The sequence below is a fragment of the Lissotriton vulgaris genome, chromosome 4_1 (genome assembly GCF_964263255.1).
Source record: "Lissotriton vulgaris chromosome 4_1, aLisVul1.2, whole genome shotgun sequence".
Taxonomy (NCBI): Eukaryota; Metazoa; Chordata; class Amphibia; order Caudata; family Salamandridae; genus Lissotriton; species Lissotriton vulgaris.
In genome coordinates, this window is record NC_141691.1 from 412,266,162 (window position 1) to 412,281,364 (window position 15,203).

At 47.4% G+C, this 15,203-nt stretch overlaps 1 protein-coding gene across 2 annotated transcripts in view; it reads right to left on the reverse strand.

The window, feature by feature from the left end:
* The window catches only part of OCRL (OCRL inositol polyphosphate-5-phosphatase), a 611,352-nt gene that overhangs the window by 98,646 nt on the left and 497,503 nt on the right, over positions 1-15,203 (reverse strand). For both annotated transcript variants that reach the window (XM_086918813.1, XM_086918814.1), the window contains one exon: positions 2,265-2,349. In XM_086918813.1, the coding sequence (XP_086774939.1) occupies positions 2,265-2,349 (85 nt within the window). The remainder of the gene's footprint in view (positions 1-2,264; positions 2,350-15,203) is intronic.

Genomic DNA, 15,203 nt, shown 5'->3' on the forward strand with positions numbered 1-15,203 from the left:
AACAAAAATGCCCTCCTGGAGCCTCGTAGGCTCGAAATAACACTGCTGCCAACTGGGGGGAGCGGCCCGCTGCCAGCCGGGGCCGCTCTACCCCTACAGAGACTGCCTCCGAAACGAAGATAGCGCTACTGGGGCGGGGGGACGGGCACAGGCAATGTGCCTCGACGCCCCCCTCTCCCCAAAGGAACACAATGGGCCCCACTCACCGGAGGTTTCTGGCGCGTCTGGACTCCGCTGGCTTCTTCTGGTGGCGGGCAGGTCTCTACGCACTTTTGCCGCAGTACTCCGAGGCTCTCCTCTCAGGCCTAGGAGCCTAGATACAAGCTTCGCCTGATCTCCCTCGTCACTCCGGAGACCAGCAAGGCGAGGGACAGCTTCTCTCGGCGGCCGAGCCTCAAAGCGTGGGGAAGCACTCAAGGATGGGCCAATCCCCACGCTGGACACCGGTGACGCTGCGGGAGTCCAGGCCGGCTGGGACCAATCCCAGCGCGGCCCCGGATGACGTCAGCGGCTCCCCTTCCCAACTCGCTCGGGGTGTTACGGCAGGGATCTCTTGGGGTAGGCTCCTGGTACAAGGAAAAATAGAGTAACTGGCAGGGTGGGCACCCGCCAGGGGTATAATAAACTCGGCAAAATCGCGGGGTGGCACCCGCAATATATAATAAGTCGCCAACCGCCCGCGCCGCAAAACTCGGCAAAGTATGGGGTAAGCACCCGTGTATTTTAAATAACGCAAACGCAGAGTGGGCACCTGCGCTCTGAAATTAAGAAAAAAGCGGTCCTCCTAGGATGAAAAGCAAAGGGCTCCCAGACGCTATAGGCAAAAGGAAGTCCAGGAAAGGCCCTCCAGGCAGGGAGGCAGTCCCCAGTGGCGGTCGTCCTGGCGCCCAGCAGCAGCAGGCCCCCCCTCAAGGTAGGATCAGGAAGAGAACATTTTACATGGGGTCACAGCCCCTTTTTATACACATAAATCCTTTGTCTCAGGATGCATGGTAGGGGAAAAACCAGACACAGCTGGTTCTGGAGCACTCGGTTGTGCTCAGCCCCTCTCCCCATTCACTGGCCAGCCTAGGGACATCAGTCGCACCACAGGGGGCGGAGCCAGCATTGTGTACGGAAGGCCCAGCCCTATTCAGGTCCCAGGTGCACTCCTCCCACCCATCTGGATGTATATCTCCCTATTCACCACCGGGGCAGACCCATCCCGACTCCTGGAGCCAGGCTCACCAGCCAGCTTCAACCAAGACAAGCCAGAAAGTCAATTCACATTTATTACACAGACATGCCAACTTCTAAAAGTGGCACTTCCACACTAGGCACATTAACGCCGCACACATCATCGCGCAGCATTCACTCTTCCGAGTTCGCACATACCAAACTCGACCTTGCACTCCCCACGCATCAGGAACTACCAGGAACACATACATTCCACATACATTCCTATGGGAGGGCAGGCCAACCTAACCACACGCACGCACTTTACACTGGGACACAGTGGTAAAGTGCGCAGAAGCCAAAAATCACTAACACCAGGCCACAATTAAAAGCAGTTTAGGGGTGAACCTGCCAGAAGGGCGAAGTTCAACAGTCCCACTGTTAAAGCCTTGCGATTTAAGCAATGGCGTCCTGCATATTTATTTTTACAAACATTACCTTTTTGGGACATATTCCACACGATGTAAAGTTTTTTGTGGGTGGTGACTTGTGAGAAAAAGCTTTAATTATGTGCAATAATATACATACAAACTTTTAGACTGATTTTAACTTATTTATGTAAGTGTGATATGTTCTTATCTTTGTATAAAATATTTGATGCATTGTTATGATTAATACATAGTCAAAACATGCTTAGCTGATTTTGTTTACAATGTGTATACAAGTATTTTTGCTTTTATGATTGTAATTAAAAATGATTTGATTAGACTTAATGTCAACTTAACAATTTTGAACAGAAAAAAAATGAGGAAAGAGATCCGGTTAGCCAGTCGGGCTTTTAAAAAAATATGTCATCCTATGGTATACTCTATCAGACTGTTAGCTTTACACTCCTAGTTATGCTGTAAAATATTGCATTCTAAAACACACATCAGAATAGACAAATATAGACCTTGCAACTTCTTGTTGGGCCGAGGTTGGCTCAATGCCAGGTTTGTATGGACACAACAAAAAATATGACATTTTTAAATGGAGAGCAAAGGTTTCTGTGCCAGTAAAATGTTATTGATTTCTCATATTTTTGGTAGTCAAAATATTTGAAAGGATACGGATTGTATCTGGAATGCTGGTGTCGAGGCAGTCAATGATCTTCTGAAGCTCATCTTGCAAACCTGGTGTTTGGAACAGATCCTCCTGTAAAACAAAACACAAAGACAATTAAAAAGACACAGCGTATAGGGTGAGGCATAAAAGAAAAACAAATAATTGAGATTCATGAATGAGCTCTACAATCCTTTCAATGTACTGCTCATAACTTCACTCATGTTTTCACAAATGACATCTCAAAGGATATCACGGTAGACACATCACGGAAGACATTGCAAATGTGAGCAATAGCATCATACATAAATCCCCCATGTCCCATTATTTATGAAAAGATAGCTATGTTTACAGTAGCACTGATCATTACTTATGTGACATCACACCGTCATTCACACCATGTATGAATTCATTAACTTCTTTTAACGAGCCTTCATAGTCTACTGGGCTCAACTATGCAGAGAAGCCCGTCAGCCTGGTCCTAGTCTCAACAGTCCCACTACCAGAGCTTGCATGACTCTTTTGTAACCAGAGGCATCGGGGTGCAGTGCATGGCCTTCAGCGATGGACACGCCCAGCCCTCTTTCCAGCAGAGTCCCACTTTCATCTGAACTCAGTGGACTATAAGCACAAAGCATGGCCTTTGGACTTATCTATACCCAGAAGGCATGTCCTTCCCTGTAGGTATTTCAGACAATGCTTACCCTATAACTGCAGATTTAAGAATTGAGTACTGCTCTTGACAACTAGTGATCCTTGCTAATATCGAAGTGGTATACGTACTTAGCAGCAAAGTTATCTTCGTAGCCAATAAATATGGCTTGAAGGTGTGATGAGCCACAATGTACCCCAATATAGGCCTAGATAGCTGCACAACCTTTTACCTACATTTATCCTACCTTGTTCTACATAACAGCTTTGGCGCTGACCTTTTGCCTAGTTAGGTGCCAGATAAATGTTGTGTGGTTTTCTTCGAAAACTAGCCTTATCTATTATGCATGAGGATTTTCAGTATCACAGCAGGATTACCATCTCCTGTATAATACTGCTATCTTCATCCTTGAACAGGCCCACAGTAACATGACACATCTAGGTAGAACCACTGAGGGTACTTTTCGGATATAAAAGCACCACATCTTCCTTGGGAAAACCAGAGGAGAAGCTTCCATGTTGACACAAGATGTTGAAGACCCTGCACGCAGACACTCCAGCAAACAGTCCGCTGACATCTTAGCGTGGTGTCCAACTCGAGACCAAGATGGGGCCCTTCATCCTCTCAGATCAGGCTCTTTGCAAGGGGTATTCTTGGCTTTCTACCTACACACATGCTAGGTACACTTAGCTAGGGTTAGCATCTTAAGAGTAGGTATGCTTACTGCCATGTATCTTTATGCCTGCATATATTTACTGTTTTTAGCACCATGGTAGAATTCTACCTTTTATTTACTTTGTTGGGGCTTGTAATCGTATATATCCGTTTCATACTAGAATGACGCTGGTTCAATAAATGCATATGAAAAACGAACCCTTTGTTTATTCTGTATATATGTCTCAGAGACAAAGTAAGCTTGAGTGACTGAGCGAAAAGTACTGTACTGTTTCCACAGTGCCTGAGGGGTCAGGGTTGTCATGTTTTATAGTCGCCAGTTACTATTCGCTCCTTGGTAAGGTTGTGGGGCTTATGGTGGCACTCTGAGTTAGCTGGTCTACACTCGAACATATCCTATAGGGGTGTCTGGAGTAAGTCGGGACACCAATCCATTAGTTTATGTTTCCTAAAAGCGCAGATCCTATATAGATTTGTAGGAAGGAGTAGTTTCTCTCCTGTAACTCCAGTTCTGTAGTAGGGGTATCTCTGTTATAGTCATAATCTAGTGAAAAGTCCCGCTCATGAGCGTGGACCCCGGAGCAATCAAAAATAATCTCTTAAGCTGTCTAAAAAGCAGTCCTGCACAGACACTTAAGAGAGAATTAAAAGACATATAATGCAGCCTATATCCACAGGCTACACTGTCCAGTACTTCAACTAGACATTCCACCAAAACCACACACAGCACAGCCTGCCAAGTTTTCTTCATAGAGAAAAACTTCCCCTTTAAACAGCAAAGCCTCTGGACACAGGGGACACCCTGCCTGTTAAGAGCAAGACATATAGGATTTCAGATCAGGTTCAAGAGTGTCAGAAGGCATTTGATGAATTGAAGACTGTACTAAGCAATGCACCTGTATTGAAGGTCCCTGATTACAGTCAGACCTTCATTGTGCAGACAGATGCTTCAGACAAGGGAGTTGGGGCAGTTCTTGCTAAGCTCACTGAAAAGGGAAGGGAGCATCCAGTGGCCTTTATCAGCCACCGACTACTCCCCAGGGAGCAGAACTTGTCTGTAGTTGAAAAAGAATGCTTTGCCATAGTGTGGGCCCGTCGAAGATTCAGGCCTTACATGTTTGGTGCAAGGTTTATGGTTCAGACAGATCACAAGCCCCTCAAGTGGCTTATGGCAATGAAGGGGGAGAACCCAAAGTTGCTCAGGTGGTCCATATCTCTGCAGGGACTAGATTTTACTGTGGAACATAAAGGAGGCTTACAGCACGGTAATGTAGATGGACTTTCCCTCCAGTTTATCCAATCAGATGATCGGTCTTCCACCACTGGAAAGTAAATACAGGCCATTCTGATCTGGGGAGGGCATATGTTGGGACGGGAAGTCTCCTGCATGTCTCTGGGGAGAGTGCTTCCCCTGCCTTATGCTAAACTCCAGGCAAGTCACTCAAAAGCTACTGTATAGTTCCTAGATCCCTACCTCAGTGAGCATGACAATCATACATGTCAACTGAGGGTCTCCCTGTTTACATGGATTGAGACCTTAGAGCTTGGCTCTGAGGTCGAGGGGGCATGCCTAGTGCACCCGTATTTTTCAGAGAGTGGCTACTGCCCTCTATATTAAGGCTGTGGTAGACTGATAGTGGTGGCAGAAATAAATCTATAGTCAGGAGGGGTGAGTCCCTAGGCACCCTCCTGACCAAGTCTGTGCAGTTTGCCATGCCTGTGTGCCTGTTGCCTTTGTCTCACTGATGAGTGTTTGAGAGCCTGTGGGTGTACAGGGAAAGAATGGGGATTTGAGCCAGTGTGAGGAATGCGAGCTGTTCTACTGGACATCCCAGCTCCCCGTGCCCCTCCCTATTTCCTTGGAAAGGCCTGGTGTGCTGGAGTAGACACTCTGCTCTTATCTGGGTTTAGCTGCACTAACTTTGTGGAGAGGACCCTCCCCCACCGGTCAGGACCTCCTGGGCTGGAGTTAATTAAAATTCCTCTCTAGGGAGTTGCACAGCCTGACACCAGGAAGGGACCTGGTACATGCTTTACCCATGCATTGAACACGCGGTGAATGGTTTGTGATTGGAGGTGCATTCAGGATGCAAAAGTAGCAGACCCTCTGATTGGATGAGCCTATCAATCAGAGGTGATAAAAGTCTGGCCCGAGTGGTCAGCTGTTGTTCAAGACTGGTCTATGACTGACGAGGGAGCCACACCAGAGCCCTCTGACGCTAGCCAGCCGCGACCCCGCGGTGTGAAGGCAGGAGATAAGACTCTGTTCACTGCGGTCTGGAAGGAAGGCATCAGCAACATTAAGGACCAGCTGTTTTGTGAGGCTTGGGGGAGCCTGCACTTTGGACTAAGGAAATTACAGACAGCTGCCCAAGTTGTGGAAAGGAAGCTCGCGGCACATCACCCAAGGTATGGAAAGAAGCTTGCGGCACATCAAGAAAAGCTGGTGCAAAGAAGCTTGCAGCACATGACGAGAGCCAGAGAGGAGGAAGCTTGATTCTAGTCTTTGAAGGTGACATCAAATCCCCTATAGGCCCCTCCTTTGCGCTGTGGTAGCCTGCACAAGCAGTAACTGGGAATAGAGGCCAGTGAAGCAGGCCCCCACCTTTCTTTTTGTAATCTCTGAGGGTATCAGGTGTTGTATTTCTATCTAGGACCCTAATTCGATATTCCCGATTCATGCCCTTATGTGGTTATAACAAATAGTATCCTTATAAAGGCATAAGAATCATATCCATATTTAGTAATAGCCCATGCAGTCCAAAGCACCGCAAGGCTACTCCCATAGACTCCTAGAAAGCACAACTCGTTCTTTAAACAAACCAAGCCTCCAGCAGCCCGGGAATTCCCCCTGCTTTTGTTTTGATTTGCACAAGAACTCCTGGAATCCAGAAAGAACTGTTAGTTCTTAGTGACGTCTTATGTCCAACCTTACGTCAAACCCGGGAACTTTCAGGTATAAATATACCAACGTTACCTTAAGCAAACACACGGTGGTGGGGAGCAGAGCGACGTTCTACTTGTCCAAGAGCCCAGCTGTTGCCAGAGCCGAAGGAAGCCGTCCCTCCCTTTTTTGACGCGCTGGAGAAGCTGCCTTTTCTCACGCCGAGAAATCTAGCTCCAGTGTTCCCAAGTCACCCTCGCTGATTAAAACCTTAGAGAGAATTCTTGATTTCGATACTTGGCAAAAATCTAACTTAACTTAAAACTGCAACTTACTTACTCCTTCCCATGTATTAGGCTTAGGTCAGGTACACCGGGGTAGGCGTATCTTAGAAGCACCAGTTGAGTTCGTTAGTCAATGTTTTTATGTATGTATATATTTTATCCATTTTAAAGCATCATATGGCTAATAAACCATATCAATGCTTTTACAGTATTATTTCATAATACTACTTTTACTGTACGCACTTTACTTTATGATAAGTATTGCAATTGTGGCAATTCATTTCTCTTGCATGAGAAAGAAGACTGCTCAATAAAATAACACAATAAAATAACACCTTTTATTTCTCTGCACTCTGGTGAAATTAAGCATGCACGATTGACTGAGTGAAATGGCTGTCTATTGTTTTCACACGACTCTAGAGATACACTCTTTATTCTGAGGGAGCAAAGTTGTCATGTTTATGCGGTTATGTTAATGTTAAGCTAAACTTATAAAGCGCACTGACACCATAAGTTTCCTAACAAAACAGGTGATGGACCGAATGTGGATCAATGTCACACATTCATCCCAGTCCAAAGATCTGGGCCCAAATCCATCGTTTTTTTGCACTCCACACCACCCCGGGTTAGACAATGGCAATATGCAAATCAGCTCTGACCCTGTGCCCCATGGGAACAGTCCAGTCCGAACTACAAAAGCCATGTCCTTCCCAGACCGGAATCAAGCATCCGAGGACCGGACCGGTTTCGGTCCATCACCTGTTGTGTTTGCATATTCCGCCCTAAGTGCGCTGGGGATGCCCAGACGTGGGTCCCAGGCACTCCACACCACTGGAGTCAAGCTAGCCGGGCTGATGAGGTGTTACCTCGAAACCGGTCCGGTCCTCGGATGCTTGATTCCGTTCTGGGAAGGACATGGCTTTTGTAGTTCGGACTGGACTGTTCCCATGGGGCACAGGGTCAGAGCTGATTTGCATATCGCCATTGTCTAACCCAGGGTGGTGTGGAGTGCAAAAAAACGATGGATTTGGGCCCAGATCTTTGGACTGGGGTGAGTGTGTGACATTGATCCACATTCGGTCCATCACCTGTTGTGTTTGCATATTCCGCCCTAAGTGCGCTGGGGATGCCCAGACGTGGGTCCCAGGCACTCCACACCACTGGAGTCAAGCTAGCCGGGCTGATGAGGTGTTACCTCGAAACCGATCCGGTCCTCGGATGCTTGATTCCGTTCTGGGAAGGACATGGCTTTTGAAGTTCGGACTGGACTGTTCCCATGGGGCACAGGGTCAGAGCTGATTTGCATATCGCCATTGTCTAACCCAGGGTGGTGTGGAGTGCAAAAAAACGATGGATTTGGGCCCAGATCTTTGGACTGGGGTGAGTGTGTGACATTGATCCACATTCGGTCCATCACCTGTTGTGTTTACCATAAGTTTCCTGGCGCTAAAATGATGATTGTAAGGTGGCGACAGAAAGACTAGTTGGACTTAGAAAAGAGCCAGGTTTTCAGACTCTTTCTGAAACTCAACAGGGTGGCAGAGGTCTTAATTGCCAGGGGGAGGGAATTCCACAACTTCGGTGCCAAGTAACTGAATCTACGGCCTCCCAGCTTTTTAAGTTTAACCACAGGGGTGACCAGAAGGTGAAGATGGGCTGAGCGAAGGTTGCGGACCGGGCTGTACGTGACAATGAGTGACTTCAGAAAATCTGGACACTTGCACTGAAGGGCCTTTTATATTAGACAGCCAATCTTAAAAGCGTCCCTCTGTTCAATTGGCAGCCAGTGCAGTTTGTGCAATAAGGGTCTTGCTGATTGCCATTTTGGGGTTTTGTGAATGAGCCTTGCTGCCTGGTTTTGCACAATCTGTAGACGATGGAGTAGGGACTTGGAAAGGCCTGTGTAGAGGGAGTTAGAAAAATCAAGACAGGAGAGAACAAGGGAAATGACGACTTGCATAGGGCATCATGCAAGAGCAGATGAGAGATTTTACGAATTTTCCGTAGCTGAAACATACTGGCCGAAATAACAGCTCCTACATGGGTTTTAAGAGAGAGGTCGGAGTCAAAGGTAACACCCAGGCTCTTGACCGAGTCAGAGGGGCTAGGAGATGTACGTAGCTCTATTGGCCAGAACTGTGGGCCCCAGTGAGCCGCGCTGTTGCCAGGCAGGATAAGTTCTGTTTTTTCCGGATTTAATTTGAGCTGATTATGGATCATCAATTGCTGAGTGTGGAGCATCACTGCCTGAAAATCAGATGCGGCATCAGGGGAGTCCAAGGGGAAGATGATCTGCATGTCATCAGCATAGTTGAGGACAGTGCATTTCCAATTTCTCAATGAGTGGATCAGTGGCCGAAGGTACAAATTAAACAATAAAGGTGAGAGGGAGGATCCCTGCGGGACTCCACATGTCGTGGACACCTGAGTTGCTGTAAAGGGGCCTAGATGGACTCTTTGCCCTCTGCCCGACAGGAAGGACTTAATCCACTCACGGGCAGGGCCCTGGATGGCAGCCTGTCCGACACAGTGGAGAAGAATGTCATGATCCACAGTTTCGAACGCGGCCGACAAATCCAGGAGTACTAGTGCCTGTGGGGACCCCCTGTCAGCATTTCCCCGAAGAACATCCAAGACTTTCAGGATAACTGCTTCAGTGGAATGCGCTGGCCTAAAGCCAGCTTGGTTAGGTTCCAGAAAGCCGGAGTTCTCTATGAATGTCGACAGGCATGAAGTTACATGAGCCTCCAGAACTTTAGACATATAGGGCAGGAGGGAGATAGGCCAGTAGTTAGCAGGGTTAGCGGGGTCGGCTCCCGGTTTTTTTCAAAAGGGGAACTAATATGGCCTCCTTGAACGCACTGGGGACCGTACCAGTACTCAGAGAGGCGTTCAGGTGGGGGAGAATGCTGTCAGGTAGGGAGGAAAAGACCGCTCTAAGAACTGAAGGGGGGGCAGCAATCCTTGGGAGACCCAGATTTGATACGGGTTGTGAGCTCCGAAAGAATGCTGGGGGTTATAACTGAGAATTGGGTAAGGGAGCAAGGATAAAGCGGGAGAGAGTCTAACAGATTATCAGAGATGGGGGAAAAAATTATGTTCTTAATGGCCACAATTTTCTGAATAAAAAAAGATATTAAGCGCATTACAAGTTTCTTGGGTCGGGGCCTGGGTGGGGAGAACTCTGTGATTCGATGAGAAGTCATTCATAATTTTGAAGACTTCTTTAGATTTATTACAGGCTTAAAGAATTCTTTCAGAGACATGCGAGGCCTTTGCTCCAACGATTGCATTTTTATATTCTTTACGGGCCATCACGAACAACAATCGGTCTGAATTGGAGTAACCACGCCTCCAGTTACGTTCTCATTGGCATAGCTTCAGCTTTAATGCTTTGAGTTCATCAGAGAACCATCGGTGGGAATTGCCGTGACTGGTATGTGCAAATTTAGTGAGAGGGGCAAACCTGTCACTAGCTGTTTGCAGCCAGCTAGCAATCCCACCCTCCATAGAGTCAACGCCTGATTCAAGGTCAATAATGGGGCAAGTGTTGGTCACAAAATCAAGGAACCCTTGGGAGTCGGAGATCCATTTACGGGACAATCCACCAGCTAAAATAGGGGCCTTGGCCCTACCTTCCATTGTGATAGTGACCTCTATCAGGTGGTGGTACGACCAGAGACAAGGGGAAATAAATGGACAGGATAAAACTAGATTATGAGTCCAAATATGGTCGAGAATATGACCCTTAGTGTGGGTACAGTGATATGCTATGTCAAATTGAGACTAGTCAGAGTTTCAAATAATTCCATGGCATGTGTTCCGGCTTGGTCATTATCGAACCAATAGTTGAAATCGCCAAATATAGCGATTCTAGTATGGTGAGTCAGCAGGTCAGCTACCTGTTCACTCAGAGAAATGGGGAACAAAGGCATCGACTGGGGGGGCGATAGAGCAATACGAGAGCGAGGACACAGGCATCGCTTTCCAAATTGATGACTATATTGCCTACCTTAGGCAACGTCTGCGAAGCAGTGGCAATAAATTTTACATTTTTATGTATAATGGCCGCTACCCCTCCTCCGGGGCGACTAGATGGTCTGTTCGCATTAAGGATGTAATAATCCGGAGGGTGGGCCGCCAAGACGTCCGGATGGGAGTCAGGCGTGGTTTATCCGTAGTAAGTAAGATAAATAAGTCTAGCTGGTGTTTCACCATAGAACGTGTGTTGAGATAGAGCACCCGAAGCGGTGTGTCATTGCTTAATGCCTGTAATTATGTTTTCGGAGGGAAGCGGGTAGCTCCATAGTCACTCTTGATACATGGACTCTGCGCATTCTGAGTAATGGCCAGGGGTGTGATACGCTCATGCGTACCTGGAGATAAAAAAAAATGTCCGATGACTAACTCTGAGCACCTACGCTGGGTAAGTGATGAGTTGGCCAGAATTCCTGGCCCCTGGGCCCGGACTGGCGCGGACGGGCGCAGACGGGCTTGGCTTCGGCGCGCTGCCGGCGCACCAGCTGCGCCCGTCCGCTGCGATCCAGTGCGAGGTGCTGCATTTAGGCGGAACAACCCGCCTCCAGGCTCCACCCCGTGAAGGCCGATTGGCTGAGGCCTCCGGGAAGTGAGCAGGGGGGTGTTAGGAAGGGAGTCACAATTCGGAGTGAGTGGGCACACAATTTTAAAAATACATACAAATTATTAAGTCAATTTGTCTTATTTAAAAAGCGCGTTTTCGCAGAGTTAACAGCACAAGTAGAACAAACTGCGCGCACCGACAATCAAAATTGTCCGCCTGCTGCTCAGGGATGGCTTATCAACTAACAGCCCGCCTCCAGGCTCCACCCCTTGAAGGCCGATTGGCTGAGGCCTCCGGGAAGTGAGCAGGGGGGTGTTAGGAAGAGAATCGCGATTCGGAGTGAGTGAGCAAACAATTTTAAAAATATATACAAATTATTAAGTCAATTTGTCTTATTTAAAAAGCGCGTTTTCGCCGAGTTAACAGCATAAGTAGAACAAACTGCGCGCACAGACAATCAAAATTGTCAGAAACGAATCCCTTCTTGTCTAAATCAGGACGGTTAACCCTTTCCTGAACATTCGAGAAAGTTTCTAGTGACCTCTGAGCTAGCTGGCAAAAACTAATTAAGTCTAACAGTTAGTAGAGACCTAGATGGCCTCAGTCCTACGTCTACACTGCTGTTTGTTATTCCAATACGCAGAGCCTATTGGGAATATAGGAACTACACTGCATGGCGCCCAACGTTTGGTAAGGCGATAATCTAACGCAAGACACTAGAGTAACTCAGTCGTGCTTTTCACACACACCCCTTTCTCCCGTAAAAACTCCAATAGACGTGTGGAGTGGGTGAAAGATTAATATCCGCCGGAACTTAGTAGGATGAGAATCCTATGTATTAGTTTTTGGTATAGTCAACGTTCAAGGATACAGTGTTCCAAAATATTATGCACCTAATCTTTGTTTCCTTGAAACTTGATCTGCAACAAAAAAAACGTTCTTTCAATAAAATGACGGATAGCTAAGAAGAGAGAGAAAGAGAAGCCTTAGCAACTCGACTCTTAGAGGAAGACACAAGTCTCCAGCAAGGTGACCCAAATGCTATAATCATTCCTGTCAATATAAGAAAAACTATAACTCTTAAACTTATAGAAAATGGACTATCACCAAGAGGAGGTACAGCGAGGCAAGATGGTGGCTGCTCACTAGCCGCTGCAGCAGGAGTGCAGTGAGGACGTAGCGGACCGGAGCTCTGATGGTTTAGGCATGGCTCTGGACCCATCGCACTGGCTACTGCTGAATTAAACCTAAAAAGCGCGGCTGTTTGTAAAAAGGGATGCAATCTGTGCTTTCGTGCCATGGTTCGACAAAACAGCTCTTGCAGGATTTGGCGAGCATTCTTGAGACTCTACTGCCAAAATGGAAACGGCATGATACGGCTGGGAGGCGGAGCAAGTGCCGTAAGCATCCACAGCTGAGGAACGCCGCAGCTGTAATCACAATGAGAATTGAGTTCAAGGACGGAGCTGAGGCGTATGTTAAACAGCAGTCACCCGAGAAGTACGGTGATTGTTACATACCTGAGAAGAGATCCATTTCCCTAAAAGTTATGGCCCCGAAAGTTAATCCCACAGCTAAACCCCCGGGTGCCAGAAAGAAACAGCAGGCACTTCGGGAGGAAGAAATAGCGGAGTCCGGAGGAGCACACACACCCCTGGCTGATGAGCGTTGTAAGAAGAAGCAGCTACAGCAGCCTACAGGCGCACGGACCAGACTAGCCACCCCGTCAATAGCTGAGCTTTTTGCCAAAGCCGGTAAGGAGAAGGGGGCTGAAGAGGCCGGGAAGGCGGACGGGCTCACATTAAGCGGGACTGATGTTGCGAATGGAGTTGATGCCGTGCTCCCCAAAGACTGCTTAGCGCCTGCAGAATTCAATAACCCTGACATGCTTCCTCTAGATTTGGAAATTAAGGTAAAGGAGGGTGAAATATTAATAGTGGCAGATGGGATGAATAAGAACATGTCTAAGGACATAACTTTTAAGGAGGGCAAGGCGAATCAGGCGGACTTGGAGCTTTCACAGGGTAGCACTCAGAGCTCTGTGCCTCCAGTGTCTGATACATGTTTGGGCGCCACGTACGAGACAGTAATCCAGTCGACCCACGCCAAAGATGAAATGCGGGGCGGGGATGTGCCAAGTGGTGGAGTCATGATCAACGATGGGAAGGAGAGTGTCCCAAGTGAGGCTTTCTTTTCTGCTTCAGACGGCCAGGAATGGTCTGAGGATGAAGAATTAGGCTCCTCTGATTTAGACTCTGAGAGCTATCCTGAACCAAATCAACCTGCCACTGCCCTAAAGGTTTCAGGGGCTACAAGTAAAGGTGCGACCTCTACTGCCCAACACGAGTTAAGCTGGGATCACCTCACGGATAAGCCCTTGCAGGATAGCCTGGCCTGGAGTCCGCCCAGATGACACTATTAGAGACAATACACCAGGAGATCATCGCTCAGAGCGGAAACCCGCAAAGATAACCAGAAAGTCCATACTTCCATGAAAAAAATGCAGGGTGTAGTTCGAAAACTGTCAAAGGTTTGCGCCACCACCGGTGATAGAGTAGCAAACTTAGAGGATAGGATTGTCTCGACAGAAACTGAAGTGGCTGAAGCAGTCTCTAAAGTTAGCGCATATGGTTCTCAAATGACCGACGTTCACTGGAAGCTCGAGGAAATGGAAAACAGGCTACGCAGGAACAATTTGCGGGTGCTGGGAATTCCAGAGGGAGCCGAAGGGTCTGACATTAGGGCATATATAATTAAGTTATTTAGTCAGGCTTTCCCCGAGCTAAATGGATGGGACTGGTCCACCGAGGTCCAAAGAGTTCACCACACCCCTTTCAAGATGAGAAGGAATACTAAGGATGGGGATTATCAAAGGCTGTTTTGATATTCTTTGGGAACTTCATTTTGCGGCAAGCTATTTCAGATCTCGCAAGGCGAAATGCGAAACGGAGCGCTGAAGGGATTTCATTCTTCGTAAGGCCGGATTTCTGCCACTCCACGGTAGAAAGGCGCTGGCGGCTGAGAGGAATGATCAAGCCCTGCCAGGACAAGAACTTGCAGGCTTTCCTGGTAAACCCAGCACAGCTAAAGATTATTAATAATATATTATAATAATATAATAATTAATAAAGACTCTATTTTTCTCTTCTGAGATGAAAGAATACCTTGACTCTCTATGCTTGTAGGAGGTCGCTGCTTAAGCCATGTGGTAGGGTTCAGTTGAATCAAGCGGCAGGGGTATGGGCCTGGGCAATGTATGATTTTCTCTATTTTCACGTATCGGTAATAGTTTTTGGGTTCTTTGTTGTTGTTTTGAGGTTACTTTGGTGGTGGGCTCCTTAATGTTAGTAGATAACTGTATTAGCTTGTATTCATCCTCACTGCTTTCACTGCGCTCCATCAACTGCATAGACTAGATCTGGGCGCCTCCCTGAGTAGAGGGGATCGGAGGGGTGGGGTAGAAGGGGGTAGAATGGGAGGGGGTGGGGTAAGGGTGGGGTTTGGGGGGTGGCTGGGTGGGAAAAAGGGAAGTGGTACAGTCCAGGGCAAAGTTATGAAGTGATGGATAATAACATGTGGAAGGATTTGATTGCCGAGTTTAAAGCACAATGTAATGGCAAACATTAGAATATGCACTATAAATGCGGGAGGCCTGAACGACTGGAAGAAGAGACAGAGGTTGGCCTACCTGGTAAAGCACGAAAGAATAGATATTCTTTGCGTACAGGAGACCCATCTCCCATGGGCCAAACGCAGGCAACTCTGTTTGAGTGGTTTTGAATTAGCTGTATGCTCAACTCAGACTTCTACAATACGTGGGTGTTGCTATTTTAATTCGAGAGTCCTTGGGTAAAGTAAAGAAAGTAAAAG